Below are 19,135 nucleotides of genomic sequence, written 5' to 3'. Positions count from 1 at the left end.
TGCTTTGAAAACCGTGCGGTTGTTTCGCGGTTTTCAATGCATAGAGATGTCTATGAGACCCAAACCGCCCGAAAAAAAGCTCCTGGGCCTTTTTGCGCCACAGGCGATTTCTAATGCATGACAAATTGCTAAGGTGTGAACAGCTTCCATAGGTTTGAATGGAAATCTCTGTTTTGTGCAATATCACGCGGCTAAATCCGCACGCTAAATCGCTTAGGTGTGAACCTAGCCTCATACTATAACAAGTTAGTAAGAATCCTGCAATGAAAACACAAGTCTGTTTATTTTTTCCAGAGCTCAGAAGAAAACAACATCAGTTTCATTAACCATAGGGCCATCATCTCCAAAATGCGGAATAACCACTGCAATAATGCAGCCAATTTCTATCCCTGTCCAGCAGGTAGGTCACTTTTATTCTTTAAGACAATGAAGTCTAGGATACAACTTACCTTTATATAAAAGAGCTTTTGCCACTGAAATACATATGACATAGTTTGCCTGTAAAGATATTTAAATATGTGACATATTTGACTTTGTTCAGTGTTCCGATGATTAAAAACTGATATCTGTTAACAGGTCCAAAGTCCGACATCTTATCTGTGTCGTCCAGATGGGTCCAGTTCTTCTAACTTCTCTGCTCCTTCTTTCACTAAGGTTTGCCTACACACGATGCCTGCAGAGATAGATGTATCTTTTTGCTGTACTTGTTTATGGAAACATGGGATGCAGTTACTGTAATACAAACATCTTTAATTGGATTTATAAATGCAAAAATGTTTAAAAAAATGCAAGATTACTACTGAGCACTAGGCTTTTGCCAGATTTTGGAATATTGACAATTACTTATTTTGTACTAGACTGGGTTAAAAGAGAACAATAGTCAAACCTTTATTTTGGCTTTAGTTCTCTTTTGGGTCACAGGAGTACATTTACTAATGTACTCCTGAGACCCAAAGTCAGCATATAGTGGGCTACTGCCCAATATTGCAGAGCCGCACTGTGAATCCACCCCGCTGCCTGATTGACAGCTGGCTCTACCTATCTAGGACCAGAGCCAGCTGTGCCTCATCCCTCCCGTCTCCTTCCCTGCTGCTTGAATTGATTCAGTCTCCATTTCTCAAGACTACATATCCCATCATGCATTGCTTCCATCAAGCAATGATGGTGTTACATTGTTAGAAGTTCAGGCATTGAGTTGTAGTTTAGACAGCAGGCTTTGTTAGAGCGGTGACACAAGGAAGTGTATATTCAAAGGGCGGAGTGAAATGTTGTCAGTACATTGAGTAAGTACATCTTATGGTCATCTTTGATAGAAGTAAGTTTACAAACTTCATGATAGATATGGTTATTAGGAGTGGGATAGGTCTTATAGAAATTCAATATAGTAATACATGTTAGGTTTTCGTTTGTAGCCACATATAACCTTTAAGCTAATTTAAAGTACAACCCCCCACCCTAGTTTATTACTTTTCTCAGGAAGACAGCCATAGACTGCTATCAGACATGGCTTTCTTTACATCCTCCAGACTGAACTCTTCTTCAGTGCCGGCTGCTTCTTAACAGGAAGCCCTGTTGGGGTAGACCGGTATGGGATTGTCTCCTGAGCCTCCATTTACTGAAGGAGCAGCAGTGGGCCCCTATATTCCATTTTAGTGTCGCATTTCTTTATAAGTTAGAATGTTAAAGAAGAACTCCAGGGGAAAAGTTCTTAACCCTTTTAGTGGTGCTACTCCCGCACTGCAAGGGTTAAGTGCTCGTTTTTGTGTAGGTTAATAAAAAAAAGTTATACTCACGCAAACCTCGGATTCGGCTGGCTGTAACAGCACTCCCTCCAGTGTGTCTGCTCCTCCACTGCAGCAATGGTATGTTGCTCGGCATCCTCACGTCGTATACACTGTGTATAGAACTTGATGACTCAGGGACCTTAGACCGCTGGAGTGAAGGGATAGAGAGGCTCCAGGGACCGTTCTAAGTCGGCTCAGAGAATCAGGCGAGTAAAACTGTTTTTTTGGAACCTAGACACAAACAAGCACTTAACCCTTGCCTAGCCCCACTGCGAGGGTTAAGATTTTTCACACTGCACCCAGTTCACCTCATGCGAGCACATGTCACCCGCGGTGCATAAAAGTGAATAAAATGTCATTTGTGACATTTTGACAAAGCAAAAAAAAAAAGGTAAACAGTGCCTTGCTTTGCACAGTAGCATGCATGCTTGTTTGAATGAACCCTTTATATGATTATTTAAGCCACACAGAACAAACTGTCTAGTATCAGTCAAAGGTGGATTAGGTAATTTGGTCCTTGAACCCTACCTTGTGGATGGAATATCTGCAAAGCTTTTGAAATAATATGGCTGCAGTACTACAAATTCCAGCATTTTGTGTAAACAGGTTGAGCGTGCGTCCTTTGTTCTAATGGTACAAGACCTGTTGCAGACAAAACACTGTCTTGTTTTACTTGACTGAGTACTTTCTTTAGATTCATTCAGTCACTCAATAGTGTGACAGTTTAAGGAGTAATGTAAATGTGAATAAACCAGTAGAACATATTTTGATTTGCAGAGACCTGATATCCTAAGAATGCTAACAGTAGGTTGTGAATTACCAAGCTGAACAGTAACACCGCTTCTTATATACTGCATTATACGGTTTAGATCGTAACGTCTAGATTACTGCAATCTATAGATGAATGTTCTAAAGCACAGCTTCCCATGCCATGAAAATGTAAATCTATGTAACAACTGTGAGCTAACAGCACATGCCTGTGCGATCTGCTAACTCTGTGTTCCTAAATGGGCAGAGCATAGCATCACTTGAAGTATGCAAATGAGACAAGGGCAGGCTATAATTAAATGTAAAAAAAAATAAAACATTTTTTATTTGCTGGTTCTACCCCTGATTCTCTGCTGCCCAAGCAGGCACAAGTCCATGGGCGCCTTATGCCACTTATAGCCCTTCTTATATATATCCATTTGTATATGGCATTCTGAGTGCCACACCAGAGTTTTGAGCTTTTTCTATTAGAAATAAAGCTAGTTAGTTATATACTAGCAGATGCTGACTCATTGGGCCTAATTTACTAAAGTGTAACAGTAAAGTTCTGTGAAGTGAGGTGAAGTGAACACAAGCATTCAGTGATGTGCATGGAAATTAAAAAAATAATAATAAATCTTTGCCTGCCTTCATTTGGATGGTGGAAGCGAACGCAGGTTCATGCTTTAGTAAATCAGGCCCATTGCCTGGTTCTTGCATAGAATTAAGGCATCCGTAAGTGTGCTTTTTGTGCTTGAGAAAGGCAACATTGTGAACATGTACCCCTCCTGCACTGTCTTATCATTGTGTTCATGACATTGTTTAACTCTACCTACTTATTGTATTAAAATACAGGAACTTCAGAGCCTGACAGCATCGGAAGGACAGGTTGTGGTGCTGGAGTGCAGGGTAAAGGGCACACCGCCAGTCAATGTCAAATGGTTTAGACAAGGAACCGAAATCCAAGATTCTCCTGACTTTAGAATTCTCCAGAAAAGTAAGAAGAACACATTCACATCCATCCATTCTAATGCCTTATGCGTCATGTACAGTATACATACTGGGGGAATGTATCAAAACTGGAGCAAACAGAATCTGGAACAGTTGCCCATGGCAACCAATGAGCATCCCTCTTCAGTTTGCTCAGGTAAGATTTGAAAATGAGACAGAGAAGCTGATTGGCTACAGTGAAAAACTTCTCCAGTGTTTGTCTGCTTCAGTTTTGATAAATTACCCCCACTGTACGTATTGCCTTTGGTATAAATTAATGACATTTTATTGTTTCAAAACCCTGCTGATATGTTTCTTCCTCTGCAGAAATACTAATATCCTAAATACTAGATGGAGCGAGGTTAATAAAAAAGTGTAATCAGTCAATTTATGTTTTAAGATTGCTGGATGCCTTGACCACATACAGTACTTAGTAGCCCAAATAAAAAGATGTTTGAACTATAAGAGATTTTAATGACAGTGTGGTCACATTAATACAAGAATGGTCTCATGTCTGCTATGTTTTTGATACATCCTTTTAATAGACCTAAGAGGCGGATAACGTATTTTTAATCACTCTATAATGTTTGGATCCAAGGAAGATGAGGATAACAATCAAGAAATCACTATTCTTGATTAAAGTGTATTTCCACTTTAGCAGCCAAAATTGAGAAAACCCCACTATATGTTTGTTATGTGTTTCTATTCACACACCATAACTAACAATAATTAAAATATAAATATTTCTTACCTTTTAGAGATCTCTAATTAGCAGGCCTCTCTCAATTTCAGTAACAGCAAACTCTGACTGTTCTCATTCTCAGACTTGGGACAGACTGAGCATGTCCTCATTATCATGCAATGTCTTCAAGGCTTTAACCCTTTGTTAGGACAGACAGTCCTACTTATCTAGTTTATTAATGGATTAATGACATCTGCCAGCACAGTACAGACAGTGTTATTTATTTAAAACGAAAATCCCCCAACCCCCCCAGACAGTGAGAACTAAGTAGGATTTTTCTGTCCTGGGGTTGGGACAAAGAACATCTAAAAAAAAGGTAAACTGCAATTTTCATATTTTTGTTATGCTATGTGATTGGGAACATGTAACAAATATAAAGTAGGTATTATTCTAGTCTGTAAAAGTGTAAATACACTTTAAAATTTACCTTACATGCCTTCCCTGGTCATGAATGGGCAGACGAATCTGAGTATTTAGTATCAAATTAAAATAATGCAGACTTATTTATGGAAGAATTATATTTTCTCCTCCATTTATTGATTGGCCCATGTCAGGCTTGTGTCAGTTGAGTGAATGTCCCACTACTGTCACTATAATTGTAGCTGCATGTGTTTTTTTGTCCTGCACAAGAATAAAAAAAAAATCCTTTGCAGTGGATCACAGAGATGAAAATGGGTATTATAAAAATAGGTGATGCCAAAGGCCTTGTAGCTTCCTCTGGGTCCTTGTGTAGGATTAAGTTCACCAGCATTAAAGTAAACTCCTAGCTATCCGGCACCCATGGGTATTGGTAGATGCCAGATAACTGTAGTTTCTGGTTATTTGAGTGTTGCTATTATCTCTCAAGGCCCCCCGCCCCATTGATCTGCTGGCTAGATTCTGCTATTGGCTATTTCAAATTGCCAAACACGCCCACTGCCCATTATTTACCATTCCCCTGCCAGCTGCAGAATCTAGCCGTCGGCCGCAGCAAGATGTAGACAGAGAATTTCATTAGCAACAAAATAAATTTAGTTGCTAACAACATTTTTTAGCGTGCACATGTCTATCAAGCAACTGGCAAAAACAATTGAAGACTTATTATGTCCTCGATTTTTTTTTTTTCTGGTTGCTTGAGAGTTCTGAATACTTGAATGCCGGATAATGGGGAGTTTACTGCATACACAGTATACAAATAGGAATATGTTTTTGAATACATTAACACACAGGGGTCTATTCACAAAGCTGCCGAGGGCAGCCGAGCGAATGACCGATCAGAAGTGAAGTGAGCCGAACACCGTTCGGCTATTCACTTCATGCTGGTATGGCTCATTTCAGCCGTACATCGGCTTGCTTCGTGTGGCTTCGGATCAGCCGAACATGCTCAGCATGTTCGGCTGACCCGAAGTGCAGAAGGAGTTCGACTCAGCCGATCCAACATCTGGATCGTCGGCCAATGGCCGGCCGCTCGGCCAGCTTCGTCTTTCAGCATGGCTCAGTGCTCGACTGAGCCGCTCGGCCGTGATCGGGAGCTGTACGGGCTATTGTGAATAGCCCGTACAGCACCCCCTCGGTTCTCCTGAACCGAAGGGGTCCTGGTGCCGAAGCAAGCCGAAGGATCGGCCGAAGCTACGGCCAGATCCTTCGGCAGCTTTGTGAATAGACCCCACATTTATAACATGATTTGCATACCCTCCAACATTGTGAGATAGGAAAGAGGGGCATCTTTTTCACAGAATATTTAGCCAAAGGACACACTTTTTTCACACCCCAATCACACAGACCATAAGGAATGAAAGTTAAAAAAAAGCTTACAAACCCATTGAGGTGTTTTTTTTGTTTTTTTACTGCTAATTTGCTTTCTATTAGTGTTTACAAATAAGTAATGCAATGCAATGAATAAAAAGTTTAGTGCAATATAAATAATTTTGATAGTTACAAAGTTTTTTTTTAAGTATCCATCTATATAGATCTCTACACCAGAGCAAAGAGAGAGAGACATATGAAGAGGAAAGAGGGACTGAGGGATTTTGTTCCAAAAGGGACAGTACCTCCAAATGAGGGACACTTGGAAGCTACATATTTGTATAAAGCTGAAGAAATGCACTATACATTTATAAAACAAAAAAAAGTTAAAAAGACTGTAAATTGCCTTTCAGACATCCCAACTTCCCAGCAGGAATGCCTTGTGTTCCTGATATTTGTAGCACCAATAGTCTGTTAGCATTCTTCCATATTTAAATGTATGTTTGAATAAAAAATACCACTTGTTTCCGTCTTATGTCAGTAACTTGGTGAATTGTTGTCAAGAGTCCAAAAAGAGGATTATGACATCCTTTCTACAAGATCACTGTTTAGAATCTTTGCTAAATAATTGCAATTTGTGTTTTACATGTAGTAATAACGTTATATAAAGTCTGAGTATAGTATGCAATGCTGCTTTTAACCTCATGACTCTAAGCGTGCTGCTTGCATGTCCACCAGCAAAAAGTTCAGACCTTCTTTTCCTTAGAGACCTCAAAATCATTTCCGCTTGCACATTATTATCCTGTACATTCATAGTGAAAGTACAGAGTCGTCAAGTATATATTGTTCTCCTAGCTAATCTCTTTGCTTTTGGAGAGGTTGAGAGGTTATACATTGTACTGCATTTCTCAGTCCGGCAGACAGGAAAGTAGTTAGCTGATGTTTGTTATTACAAGCAAGCTACAAGTGTATATGATCTATGTAAATGCACGCTTCGGAGAGATATGCAGGAATACAGACCAGTCTGCATGGTTTAGGGCTTTAAGGTGCAGCACCCATAATAGCTAAAAACATAGGGGACATTCACTAAACATGTAGTTTATGCTTGAATGGTAGTGAAAATATCACGAAGCAGGACATTCTGACATTGTTTCTTGTAGATTTGCATTATTATTTCTATACTCGCTGCAAAGCTGCTCTTCTCTTTGCACCGAGGAAAAGAGCAATGCCAAACATTTACTGACCTGACTAATAGACTTCCTTGCCAACCTGGCCTTCCAATGGTAATTGTCTCCGGTACTCCAAAGAGGACTTGTCTGTCATCGAAACATTGAATGGCACCCAACTAATGTCTAGGGCTACCGAGTTAATTCTAGTCAAACAACCGATCAGTCGTGGGTTTGATATTTTAAAGAATATTTCTCTCAAAAAAGACCATTTGACACAAAAAAAGAAAAGTTCAATTTGGTCATACTTTTTCACCAGGACCTATTGCTCCTGGATTGCTCTCAGTGGTGACCGGCCATAATGTCTTTTTATGGCCAGTGTAAGGACATGATGTCCATCTGTATCCCTTTGCAATCACAATGCTTACATGTATCCCTGTGCAATCATATTTCTAGTTGTGTGTTTGTGTGTGTGTATATATATATATATTAAAAAAAATGTTTTAACTGTTAAAACATAAGCTTTCTTTGTTTCCTTTTACAGAACCACGTTGTGCTTCCGAACCTGGTAAGGAGCTAATACATTTTGAACAGTTTTGTTTGCTGCACTTAGTTTAGTTCTAAACATAAACTAAACATTTGTAAATGATGTAGGAAAAACATTTATTTAGATACTTTTCATTATCTTTCATCTAGGGAATAATGTAGTTCTCTCAGCTTGTTACTTTTACTCAAGGAGCAATAGGAGTCCACCCAGCAGCATAAGAACTGGGTTCATAGTGATGCAAACATGGCAAGACCAATATTTTTTGTAATGGGGAGCTACTGAGCCACTTTAAAGTGGTACAGTATGGCTCAATATACGAAGGCATTTAACAGAAGGCATTTCCATTACGATGTATATTTTTTTTGTATAATCAAAAATTTATTTTTATTTTACTGTACACATGAGCTAAATTTATCAGGCACATGCGTTTTCATCAATTATGGAGGTCTTCTGACTGTGAAGGTCATTTCATTGGAAGCATCCCACAGGTTTTTACTCCTTTAGGCCCTGTTCACACCTTTACGTTTTGTCGCGCGTTCAACGCTCTATGAACGCTCCACAAAATGTACAAACATGAAAATCCCATTGTTTTCTATGGGTATGGTTCACACCTTTCCGTATTTCTGCCCGTCTGAATGCGCTACAAAACGGCCTATGCCCAAAGAAGTACATGTACTTCTTTGGGGCGTTTTGGTCGCGCGTTTCCATTGGGATACAGCTAAGTAGCCCTCAGAAACGCGCGTTTGTTGCACGTTTTTTTTCCGGGAAGTGCGGTAAAAACGCGCGACAAACGTGCATATTCAATACGCCTAGGTGTGAACCAGGCCTAAAATACTGCCAGCTATAGTGTGGTATTCATTATGAGTTTCAGTGAGGTATCTACTCCTGAGAACAGGAGTTGTTTGGGGTTGTGATGAATTTGCATTTTGTGAGATAAAATAGCAATTTATGAAGATAAGGCTTTAGAAATTAAATGTCCACTTAAAAATACCTAGTCATATTTATGTTTGTGAATATTTAATTATAAATAATAATATAATGTGGAAAGAAAACTCACCTTTCCATGCCTTCTTGCCGGTGCCAACATCTTTACCTGGTCACTTTCCGGGTGTGGAATGCATGTGCATGGGAGTTCATATATTCCAGCACCGAGATATGCGGAAAATGTATACTGAGCTGTGCATGGTCAGGTTAGCATACATTCTAAAGAAGCTTTTGAACAGTTGGATAGGTTTGTTTCATAATGAGCCTGCCAGCTCACAATTTTTATTATTTTTTATTTAAAGTGACATTAAACCCTCAGATTTTTTAACATAAACCAATACTGTAATGTGTGCCTTAGTGTAATCCATGGTAGTTTCCCTTCTCTTTGCTGCTCTTCCTTTTAAATCTGTATCTCTTCTCATGCTGGGGGAGAACTTCCCTTTGCAGCTGAGTGCCTCTTCCTGTAGTGCTGGCTCAGGTTGTGAACCTGCACACAGACACCATGTATCCATTCCAGAGACAAGGCAGTCTTCTGCAAAACAGAAGTTCTGCCCAGCATTGAGAAGAGATACAGATTTAAAAGGAAGAGCAGCAAAGAGAAGGGAAACAACCATGGATTACAGTAAGGCACACATTACAGTATTGTTTTATGTTAAAACATCTGATGGTTTAATGTCACTTTAAGTTCCACTTTTAAAAACTAAATCAGGCTTTACAATCTAAACACAGTTGTCAGGATGATGTAATCACAGTTAAAGGCGAATGACATGAATGACAAAGCAGGATTCTCGCAAATTTAGCTAGGTCCCTGGGTATGTGTCACATGACTCATTCTAATTACTATCAGTAAAATACTGAAATGTATTTGATGTAAAAAAATAATAGGCCCTTTTTTTAAGGCATGATAATGTGTTCTCTGTATTTAAGTAACGACAGTTCCTGCTACCCAGGGCTTCTGTATGGCCATATATAACACCTGGGACAAATGTTTTTTTCAGCACGCATTACACTTTTCCCTATATATTTTTAATTTAATCTCTGAATTCAAAACATCTAAAAATGTAAAAAATGTCAAACCTTATACATTAGAGTATCAAGGCAATTTACCATCCAGAAAGTCCGGTAGTAAACCAACATCAACTGATCAGACATTTGCTTTCTCGTATAACACTGGGCAACCATACTATTCTTTATGGCTCCAATCATCTAGCATGAAGCTTCCTGGTCTGTATGGAACAGCACATCAATATATTTGAAGCTGCATGACAGATTAAGCTTAGTCACATTCTTGAAATCTAATATGTATAGATGTAGTGTAGAATGACTCTTGTATGGATATTATATAGACATTTTTTGGGCACTGCTCATCATAGACATACATGTGTCATAAATGGTAGAAGACTATGAAAGTATTAATCAGCTTAGTCATTAACTTACACTGTTGTTGCCTTAGGGAGCTATCGCCTTCCAGAAGGCTACAGATTACTACGCTGTCCGTAGCATCGTTCCAACATGCTCTGCACATTCACACAGCCCGGGGATCTCAAGAACAGCAGCTTTTTCTCATCACTCCTTTCTAGTTAATGTGTTCTCCACTTGTTCTGTCTAGACGGAAATCACCCCGTATCACAGACTGTTTTGTGACTTAATAAACAGTCCAGTTGTTTAAGGCTACATCCCAGTTTGTCAAATTACCTGATCTGTTCTCTTTTATGCTCCTTTTGACACAGTGCTGATTGAACCCTTGAAAAACAAGGTTGCTGGGGGGAAAAAAATGAATCATTGGCCAGCTGTTGCTGCTTTCACCCATTACTCAGCTGTCTAGAAGCGGCCCTATCAGATTTCTGCAGCGTACTGCCTTTGTGGTGACATGTAAAAAGTGCTTTTATTAGATAAAAGGGAAGACATTTTATTATAATGTCTAAACCATTCACTTTTAAGCTTTTGTTGTGAGTTCCTATACAGCAGGCAGACAGTTGTGAAACTTCTCCCCAGTGATTCCAGCTAGGGGAAGTTTTTATTAAAAGCAATAGCACATTTATTTGACTGCAGCCTTGCATGTCATTGGGATCAAACAGATTGCTTGTCAAGCTTGCTTGTAAAATTGCACCAAGAATAAGAGCTCCCATTTTTAAATAATTATCTTTGCGTCAGTTAAAATGTTTGTTATGCCTCATTGCTTAGTCACCAGCTTGCAGATATTAAAGACTGAAGCTTGCCATAGGCTAAGCAGTGACTATTGGGAAATGATTAGGGCAGTAATCAACCTTTGTGAAGTTTAGAGTCAGCCCTAGCTTGTTATGTTTGTAAGCCATGTTAATATGTGATAACCTATTATCTATAGTTATTATCTTTAACCTTTTCCATAGATCAGGAAAAGGTTGAAACTACTCTTAAGGGGTTATTCACAAAGCTGCCGAAGGATCAGCCATAGCTTTGGCTGATCCTTCGGCTAGCTTCGGTCCCAGGACCCCTTCAGTTCAGTAGAACCGAAGGGCTGCTGTATGAGCTATTCACTATAGCTCGTACAGCTCCCGGAGTCGGCCGAGCGGCTCAGTCAGGCCGAAGGCATATGCCTGGTCTCGACTGAGCTGAGGTGAAAGGCAAAGCTTGGCCAAAAGCTGGCTTCTGACAGCTGGGCGGAGCCAGCCGTCATCTCAGTCGCAACACTGTAACCTGTAGGTACACAATTTTGGGTTTGGTTTTTGGTAAACAAAACACCTGTCTGCTCCTCTTTTAAACAAAATACTTGAACTCCTAATCCAGAATATTGAAATAATGTAGTTGATTTATTAAAGAATAGAACATGTTCACATTCAAAGTGAATTTTCACTGTGGATTGTGAATGTATACGTATTTAAATGAGGTGAAGCAAAAAATGTACTTTGCAAAGAATACTCAATCATGTTCAAGGAAAATTGATTTTTCTTCTACTTGATTGGATGATTAAAGTCAGCACAACTTCACCTCATTCACTAAGATAAAAAATGTTTCTGTCTGCAAAGTGAATTTTCAGTTATCTTAATGAATGAGATGAAGTTGTGTTGACCTCAATCATCCAATCACCAATTATTTTCTATTTTCCTTTGATTGGGTATTCTTTGCAAAATGGATTTTCACTTTTTTTCCCTTCCATCCATTGGAAATTCTGAGTAATTAGTGAAAATTCTTTTTGAAAGGGTCATTGCATACATATCCATATATGAGTCTTTTCTGTATTGATGGAAAGAATATGAGGCCAGTTGAACCGAAACGCTACTTCTTTGCCTCTGCTGCTTAGATGTACATGTCTGTTATGTCCCTGTTCACATCTAGGCATTTTGTTGCTCTAAGCTAAGCGTATCAAAACACTCAAGACAAAGGAATCCCATTTGCTTCTCTTGAGTGTGGCAAAACACTCAAGACAAAGGAATCCCATTTGCTTCTCTTGAGTGTGGCAAAACACTCAAGACAAAGGAATCCCATTTGCTTCTCTTGAGTGTGGCAAAACACTCAAGACAAAGGAATCCCATTTGCTTCTCTTGAGTGCGACAAAACGCTCAAGACAAGGAATCCTATTTGTTTATATGGCCCCTGTTTACACTTGAGTGTTTAATAGTGTGTTTTGTCACATTAAGTTTCCCATTGAAGCCTATGGGACAAAAAAGCGCTGTAATCTGCCATAACGCAGCTCATGTACTTTTTCCAGTGACAGGTATTTTTTTGCTTGCAATCTTTGAGCGATAAAATGTCTAGGTGTGAATGGGGACTAATGGTAAATGGTAAATCCAGACGTTGTCCTTTCCTACTCCCTACAAAAAAACCAAAATGTGGCTATAGCTGTACCCTAAGCATAATTTGCAAAGCGGATGTGTACCTGTCCAATCAGTATCAGCTCAATATCACTAAGAGGGATATGTTTATGTTCTCATTGTGCGACCCTTATTAAGCTAAACATCCATATCTGTAAGTTAAAGCTTTTAAAGTTAAAATCCAGCAAAAGGGTTTTTAGAGAGAGTAGGGAAAGATTACTTGTGTTTGTTGCTATCTGAGGCCCCATTGGGAACATTTATTTCTCTATTTTTGACCCCTGTTATATGAAGCGAGAGTAGTAGTAAAAACATTGACAGATATAAAACAACTTTTTTTAAGTAGAGAGGGAAAGGGGTTAGAACCACTTACTGCTGTTTGTATTGCACAGGGTAGATTTCTCTTACTTCCTGTGTGGCCATTGGGATTTTTTTGCTCTGAAAGCCAAGTGCCTAGAAACTGAAAGTAAATGTCTTTGGTTAGTTGTATAAATTTGTCTGCATGATTGCAGACAGACTTGAATTTTTAGACTTTTAGAGTTAGGTATGTGTATAAGACCAATGGTGGAACTATCGCATTGCAACCCAGGCGGCTGCTATGGGGCACAGGGCGGCCCGGCCAGGACCAGGAACAAAGGGGCCCCTCTAATGTCACGCAGGCCGCCTGGGCCGCTACGGCATCGGAGGCTCCAGGACAGTCACTGGCTCAGTGGCAGCTGTGACAAGGAACGTGCCGCTGTCCAGATCACTGACAACATGTCAGTGTCAGAGTCAGTGATAGCCCCGTAGCCTTAATGCCGCTGCACTGCCAGGGGGAACACTGGGGCAGTTGGGGGGGGGGGGTCTCTCTCTCCCCCTCAGAGCCAGGACTGTGTGGTTGAGCGCATGTATAGTCCAGGTTCCAGTGGTTTCCAGTGCGTTGCAGAGTCCAGTGTATTGTACAGTCCAGGGTCCAGTACGTTCCAGTGCATTCCAGAGTCCAGTGCATTGTAGAGTCCAGGGCCCAGTGCGTTGCAGAGTCCAGTGCATTGGAGAGTCCATGGTCCAGTGCGTTGCAGAGTCCAGTGCATTGTAGAGTCCAGGGTCCAGTGCGTTGCAGAGTCCAGTGCATTGTAGAGTCCAGGGTCCAGTGCGTTTCAGAGTCCAGTGCATTGTAGAGTCCAGGGTCCAGTGTGTTACAGAGCCAATGCATTCCAGGGTCTAGTGCATTTCAGAGTCCAGTGCATTGTAGAGTCCAGTGGCATAACTAACGCCATAGGCTGAGGCACAAATAGGCCTGACCGTGACTCACAGTGACAGATTGTAAACAACACTGGCCAGTTATAGTAGATGCTGAGGACAGAGGCATGGGATAGACAACTGTCTTGTGTACAATCTATGTTTTGACAAATTAATTTTCAAAGTATGCAAGCATATGATTCGCTCATTGTATTGAGTCAGTGAAAAGTGATTCTGCATCTAGACACTTTGATGACTTGGAACCCTGCTCATGCTAAATATTATATGACATGTGTGCAGTCACAGAGGAAGAGTTCGGTTTGTGTAGCATGACTGGTATGCATGGAAACATTAGGCCCCAACTGATATAATTGAAAAACCATGCAAATCATGGGGCGCTACAATAGCATGTCAGGTAGGACTATTACATTTAAATCATAGGGCTGAAATTTGACCAAAACTTGAACTGTGTGTATTTTGTATGTGAGATTTCTTACTTCCAGACTTTTTTATAGGTGCTTTTTTTGTGTGACTGGTTTAGGGGAAATTAGATTAAGGCTAACATGAATCAAAATATCCTTGTGCAACATGCTGGCAAAGTAATTAGCAATAATGATGCAGAAAATTCCCTCCCTAACTGAAAATACAATTAAACATTGAACTTTTCTTCTCCTAGTACACTTACTATAACCCACTGTTAGTTTGCAATGAGAAAGAAAAAAATCCTGTTGGCTGAAAGTATCCATGCATGAAGTTACCTGAGGCTTTTGTCTGTACACTTAGAGAGCCCAATTGTCATCCTATTAAAATCACATGTATCAGGGAATGGGATTTTTTTTGTCCATGGCAGTTTTTTCCAGCCTCTGGATAATTATGTGTAGTCACTTAACCGTGCATCACCTTAATGTTTTCTAATTATGATTTCCCAAGGTCCTCTTATGCAATTGTTCGTACCCCATAAACTGTGAGATAGTGTGTTAAATCTACAAGGTTATTCACAAAAGGGTGAAGAGTTTGGAGAAGGCAGGAGAAGAGAACAATCTAGGACAACATAGCTGAACTGGAAAGTGAGCTGAATTGTAGAATTTTTCCAAATCGGCTATTTTGGCCTAGATTGTTCACTTCTCCGGCCTTCTCCAAATTCTTCACCCTTCTGTGAATACCACTGCTAGAATTTGATCCTTCTGCTAACTACCTCCGGTGATGACAATTTACATTCTGGGAAAGGCTGCCCTGTGTGTACTTTAACTGGTAGATGCAGTGAGTGGCACTGTAAATAGCTGTGGTTTAGAACTTAAGGGGAATCTAAAGTGGTTCTGTAAAAATGTCTTTTATTTCATATGTTCAGGACTAAAAATCAAATTCCTAAAAATATCCTTTTAAAAAAAAAAGTTCAGTAGATATAAAACATTGCATATAGATATTTTCTGTTTTCTATAGCTCCGCTGAAAGTACAACAGCTGAGCAGTTTCACATTTCCCTCTTAGCATTGTATCTTAGAGAGATAGTTACAGTAAGAGAAGCTACCACTGTGCCTTCTCTTTCTAAAGGTGCCCATACACCTTATGATTATGGGCCGATTTTCGTATGCGATCGCATTTTCATCCGATTTTCGTAAGGTTGATGGGCAGCGTACAACCGCAAATACTGTACAATCGATTGACTTTTGACTATCCGGCAGGTTAGAAAACGTCGGTTGATCGTACGATTTTCGCAAGGTTGGTGGCGTTTCCATACGTCAAAAATCCGTACCATTAACACTGCTACTGAGCAAACGAAAATACGTGCGGTCGATTACCGCAATTCGTCCAGGTGTTTATTTTAACTACAGCTGATTGAACCTTGCGATAATCGGGGCAGGATGGCAAAGGGGATCGTACAGCTCCTATAAACCCATATAAACCATACAGCAACTTATAGCTCTGGTCCCTCTGAGATGATAAAAACGTGAAATCTGATTGGATCTCGTGGGTTATTGCTCTATTAATTGGGCACTACTTTAGGAAATGAGCTTATTTGAGAGAACAGAAGGTAATATTTTATGTTAAGTGAACCTGCCAGGCCAGCTCATGCATGTCCCTATCAAATTCTGAGTGAATGGCAAGTCATCTATACTGACACTGTGGTGGTTCATTTCCTCCCTCTTACATAGTTGACTCTTATAGGAAAATGAACAGTGGAAAAAGAAGGTAAAAATAATTTTAAGTGCACTGCAATAAGAAGGATATGAACATATAATTTAAGTAAAATAATTTATAGGACTATTTTGGAACTCAGTATGTATGCCAGGAAAATAAATATGCAGCCAGAAAAATAGTGAATTCATCAGCACAATGTCAAACAAGGGGAAGTTATTAATGGCAAATACAGCTGCTAAGAGGTAAAATGTATGAAGATGCTATTTTTGTTCTTTTAATTTATAAATGGGCTCAAGGCATTGTCTGACTCTTTGGTGCTGATTTATAAAAATGTTAAAGCTAATCTGATTGCTCAGAGTGAGGTTGGTGGCCCAATAATCACTAGTAGTGCTCCCAGTTCAAGCATACCTTGTGATGATGGAGCAATTTCTGACTTTATAGGGAGCCGTGAGAAGCCTCTCTAGCTAGAAATGATTATTCTACAGCTAGAACACATAAACAGATCTGATTCAGCACTCTTTTAAAGAGAAAAAGAAAGCTTGAAAGTTATAGGAGGGTGTATTTATAAATCATTCACAATCATTCGCTCTGCAAACTTCTGATTTTTACTTTCCCTCTGCATTATGGACTTTAGAAGAAACTGAGGGGCATACGATTTCCTATGCTCCTGGGCTCCATCTAGTAGCCATAATGGGGTGAGTTTGTATTTTTGTGTGGCTTTACAGCAGGGTATGACCTAAAGAGATAGCTGCTAGTTTATAGGCAGCCTAAGTGTCTCACGTTTCAAAGTTTCTTTTGTTTTAGAATAGGAATGTTAGTTTGGTTAGAGTGGAATAGAACATCTGACACTGAGATCTTACAGCACCTATTTATGGAATGCACTGCTGTTACTAAACACGCATAAAGCCATTGAGAGAGTTGACAGGTAATGTACAATCAAGGCACGCTGTACTGTGTGAGTGCTGTAGCGTGTGTGTTTTGTTGCCAGAGGCATGATAATGGCAGTTCTGGGATTAAATGATATATTGCACAATGCATTTACATGACTGTGTTAAAAACCTTAATGCTGCTTAAGTAAGAGAACATAGAAGAAGTTTACTGATAGCTGTCCCTGCTGACTTTCAAAGTCAGAAACAATGAAAAAAAACTTATCCCTAGCCCCCATATGCCCCGACTCCTATCCTTAAGCTAACACATAAAGTGGACCTGAACTCAGAAAAGGTAGAGAATTTCTGGTTATTTAACCTTGTTATGACTACAGTCAACAAAGACTACATGTTATTCTACTGAGCAGTGTCACATAAAAACACAGTTTTTGGTGTGTTTTATTTTATTGAAGAAGTTAAATATATGCACGCTCTTAGTTTTAGGTGGTTCTGATTATATACAACTCAACAATTATAGCAAGAAAATGGTTAATACTAAGTAACTTGCATCTAGTATACCTTAGGTGTTTAAAGTGGAACTAGGGCCTACATATACTTACCTCCCGTCCAGCGATGTGACATCCATGGAGCTCCAACATCTTTGCCTGGTCTTCTTTTGGGGTTTTACATCTTAGGCCATCTTGATTGGTTGGTCTGGAGTGGCTTAGCTCTCACACATGCGCACTAGATTTATTTAATCAGGACACTAGGGCATATCGAACTGCCCATGTGCATACATTCTAAAGAAGTTTATGAACAGGCAGATAATAAGACTTTATTGCAGAAGAGACTAAGGGGTCTACTTATCCCAAAAAAATGATAGCTGTTCATCCAGTGAAACTGCACATACATTCTTTCTCTGGTAAATAACCAGAAGTCACTCATTCATTTTCACACAATGTATTAAGGCAAAATGTAATGTTCTTAAAGTATTTTCTCTTCTGGTTCAATGTTCATAGTCTATTTTTTTTTTGGTTGAATATATTTGAGCTATTGTTTTAGGTTATTTTCTTTTCTGGTCGAAAGGTCTTAGGGTATTGGGGAATGGTACATTTGCCCTGCGACAGACAATTAAAAGTGACACTAAACTTAGGAGTTAAATCTTAAAAATGCATTCAAGTACCCTAACAACAAAAATGTATCGTACTTGTGTATCATTTGACTGTAGATCCTCAAATCATCTCTCAATTGGTGCTCACACTGTCCTTCCTTCTGGAGGGTTGCTACTTTTGTTCCCCATTGGTCCATGTGTGTGTTTTAAAGTAGTCACTACTCCAAGCTCTCTCCCCTGATGGACTGCAATTTAACATTTAGTTTACTAATTTGTATTGAGATTGTAGTGGATCATGGGAGAGAGCTTGGAGTGGTGGCTACTTTACAACACACACAGGGTCCATGGGGAACAAAAGTAGCCAGAAGGAAGGACAGTGTCAGCACCATTTCAGAGATGATTTGAGGATCTACAGCTGAGTGATACACAAATAAGATACATTTTTTATTAATAGTTAAACTACCTGAATGCATTTTTAGGATTTATGGGGGGGGCGGCAAAATGCACCTTCGCCTGAGTTGGCAAAAATCCTTGCACCGGCCCTGATTTAACTCCTGAGTTTAGTATTACTTTACACATCAGGAAATAACATTTCACACATGTGAAAACTTTCACTAGGATAATCTTTCTGATTTTTGGATGATTAATATATGGATTTTTCATGAATGCTGATACATTCTTTTTTGGGAAAGGGGAAAATTCTGCTTTAAATTTAGGAAGCCAGAAACATTGTAATTAGACATATATTATCTTTTCTTGATTTGACAGAAGCCTAGCCATTCATCTCAGAGCCTTGCATAAACAGTTTTTGAAATTTAATTACAGTATTTAGCCAAAGTGACTGTTACCTAGTTGTGATATTGTAAAATGTTCTCTTCTTGCATTAGTCAATAAAATATTTTGTATTAACTTTTGCTTCCTGTTTGGTCCAGAGGAGATCTGCACACTGGTGATTGCTGAGGCCTTCCCAGAAGATGCAGGAACCTTCACTTGCACAGCAAGAAATGACTATGGATCAGTGACCTGTAGTGCACAGCTCACTATGCTCTCTGGTATGTCCTCGGTGTGATGTCTGCTATGGCTTCCTGAAACTGATGGTGATATCCCTGTCTGTTTTATTTATGTTAATGCTTCATCCATTAAGGTGTCATCCATCAAGATCTCTGCTGCAGAACCAATATGTTTATGTCAAATACACAAAACTAATGAGGTGGAACAAAAAGTATTACTGATAATGTTTTCCCTGAGCAAGGATGGTTCGTAGTGTGAAGGCACTACGAGGAAGCTGGCTACGAGTCTACTGCAGAATGCAATATTTTTTTAATGCTT

At 39.5% G+C, this 19,135-nt stretch overlaps 1 protein-coding gene across 1 annotated transcript in view; it reads left to right on the top strand.

The window, feature by feature from the left end:
- Positions 1-19,135, top strand: part of PALLD (palladin, cytoskeletal associated protein) — a 286,056-nt gene that overhangs the window by 114,402 nt on the left and 152,519 nt on the right. The window contains exons 4-8 of the mRNA XM_018560033.1: positions 295-400; positions 577-654; positions 3,387-3,528; positions 7,699-7,722; positions 18,739-18,858. Of these exons, the coding sequence (XP_018415535.1) occupies positions 295-400; positions 577-654; positions 3,387-3,528; positions 7,699-7,722; positions 18,739-18,858 (470 nt within the window). The remainder of the gene's footprint in view (positions 1-294; positions 401-576; positions 655-3,386; positions 3,529-7,698; positions 7,723-18,738; positions 18,859-19,135) is intronic.

The sequence above is a fragment of the Nanorana parkeri genome, unplaced genomic scaffold (genome assembly GCF_000935625.1).
Source record: "Nanorana parkeri isolate BGI_ZX_2015 unplaced genomic scaffold, ASM93562v1 scaffold428, whole genome shotgun sequence".
NCBI lineage: Eukaryota > Metazoa > Chordata > Amphibia > Anura > Dicroglossidae > Nanorana > Nanorana parkeri.
This window is presented reverse-complemented; position numbering and strand designations above follow the sequence as displayed.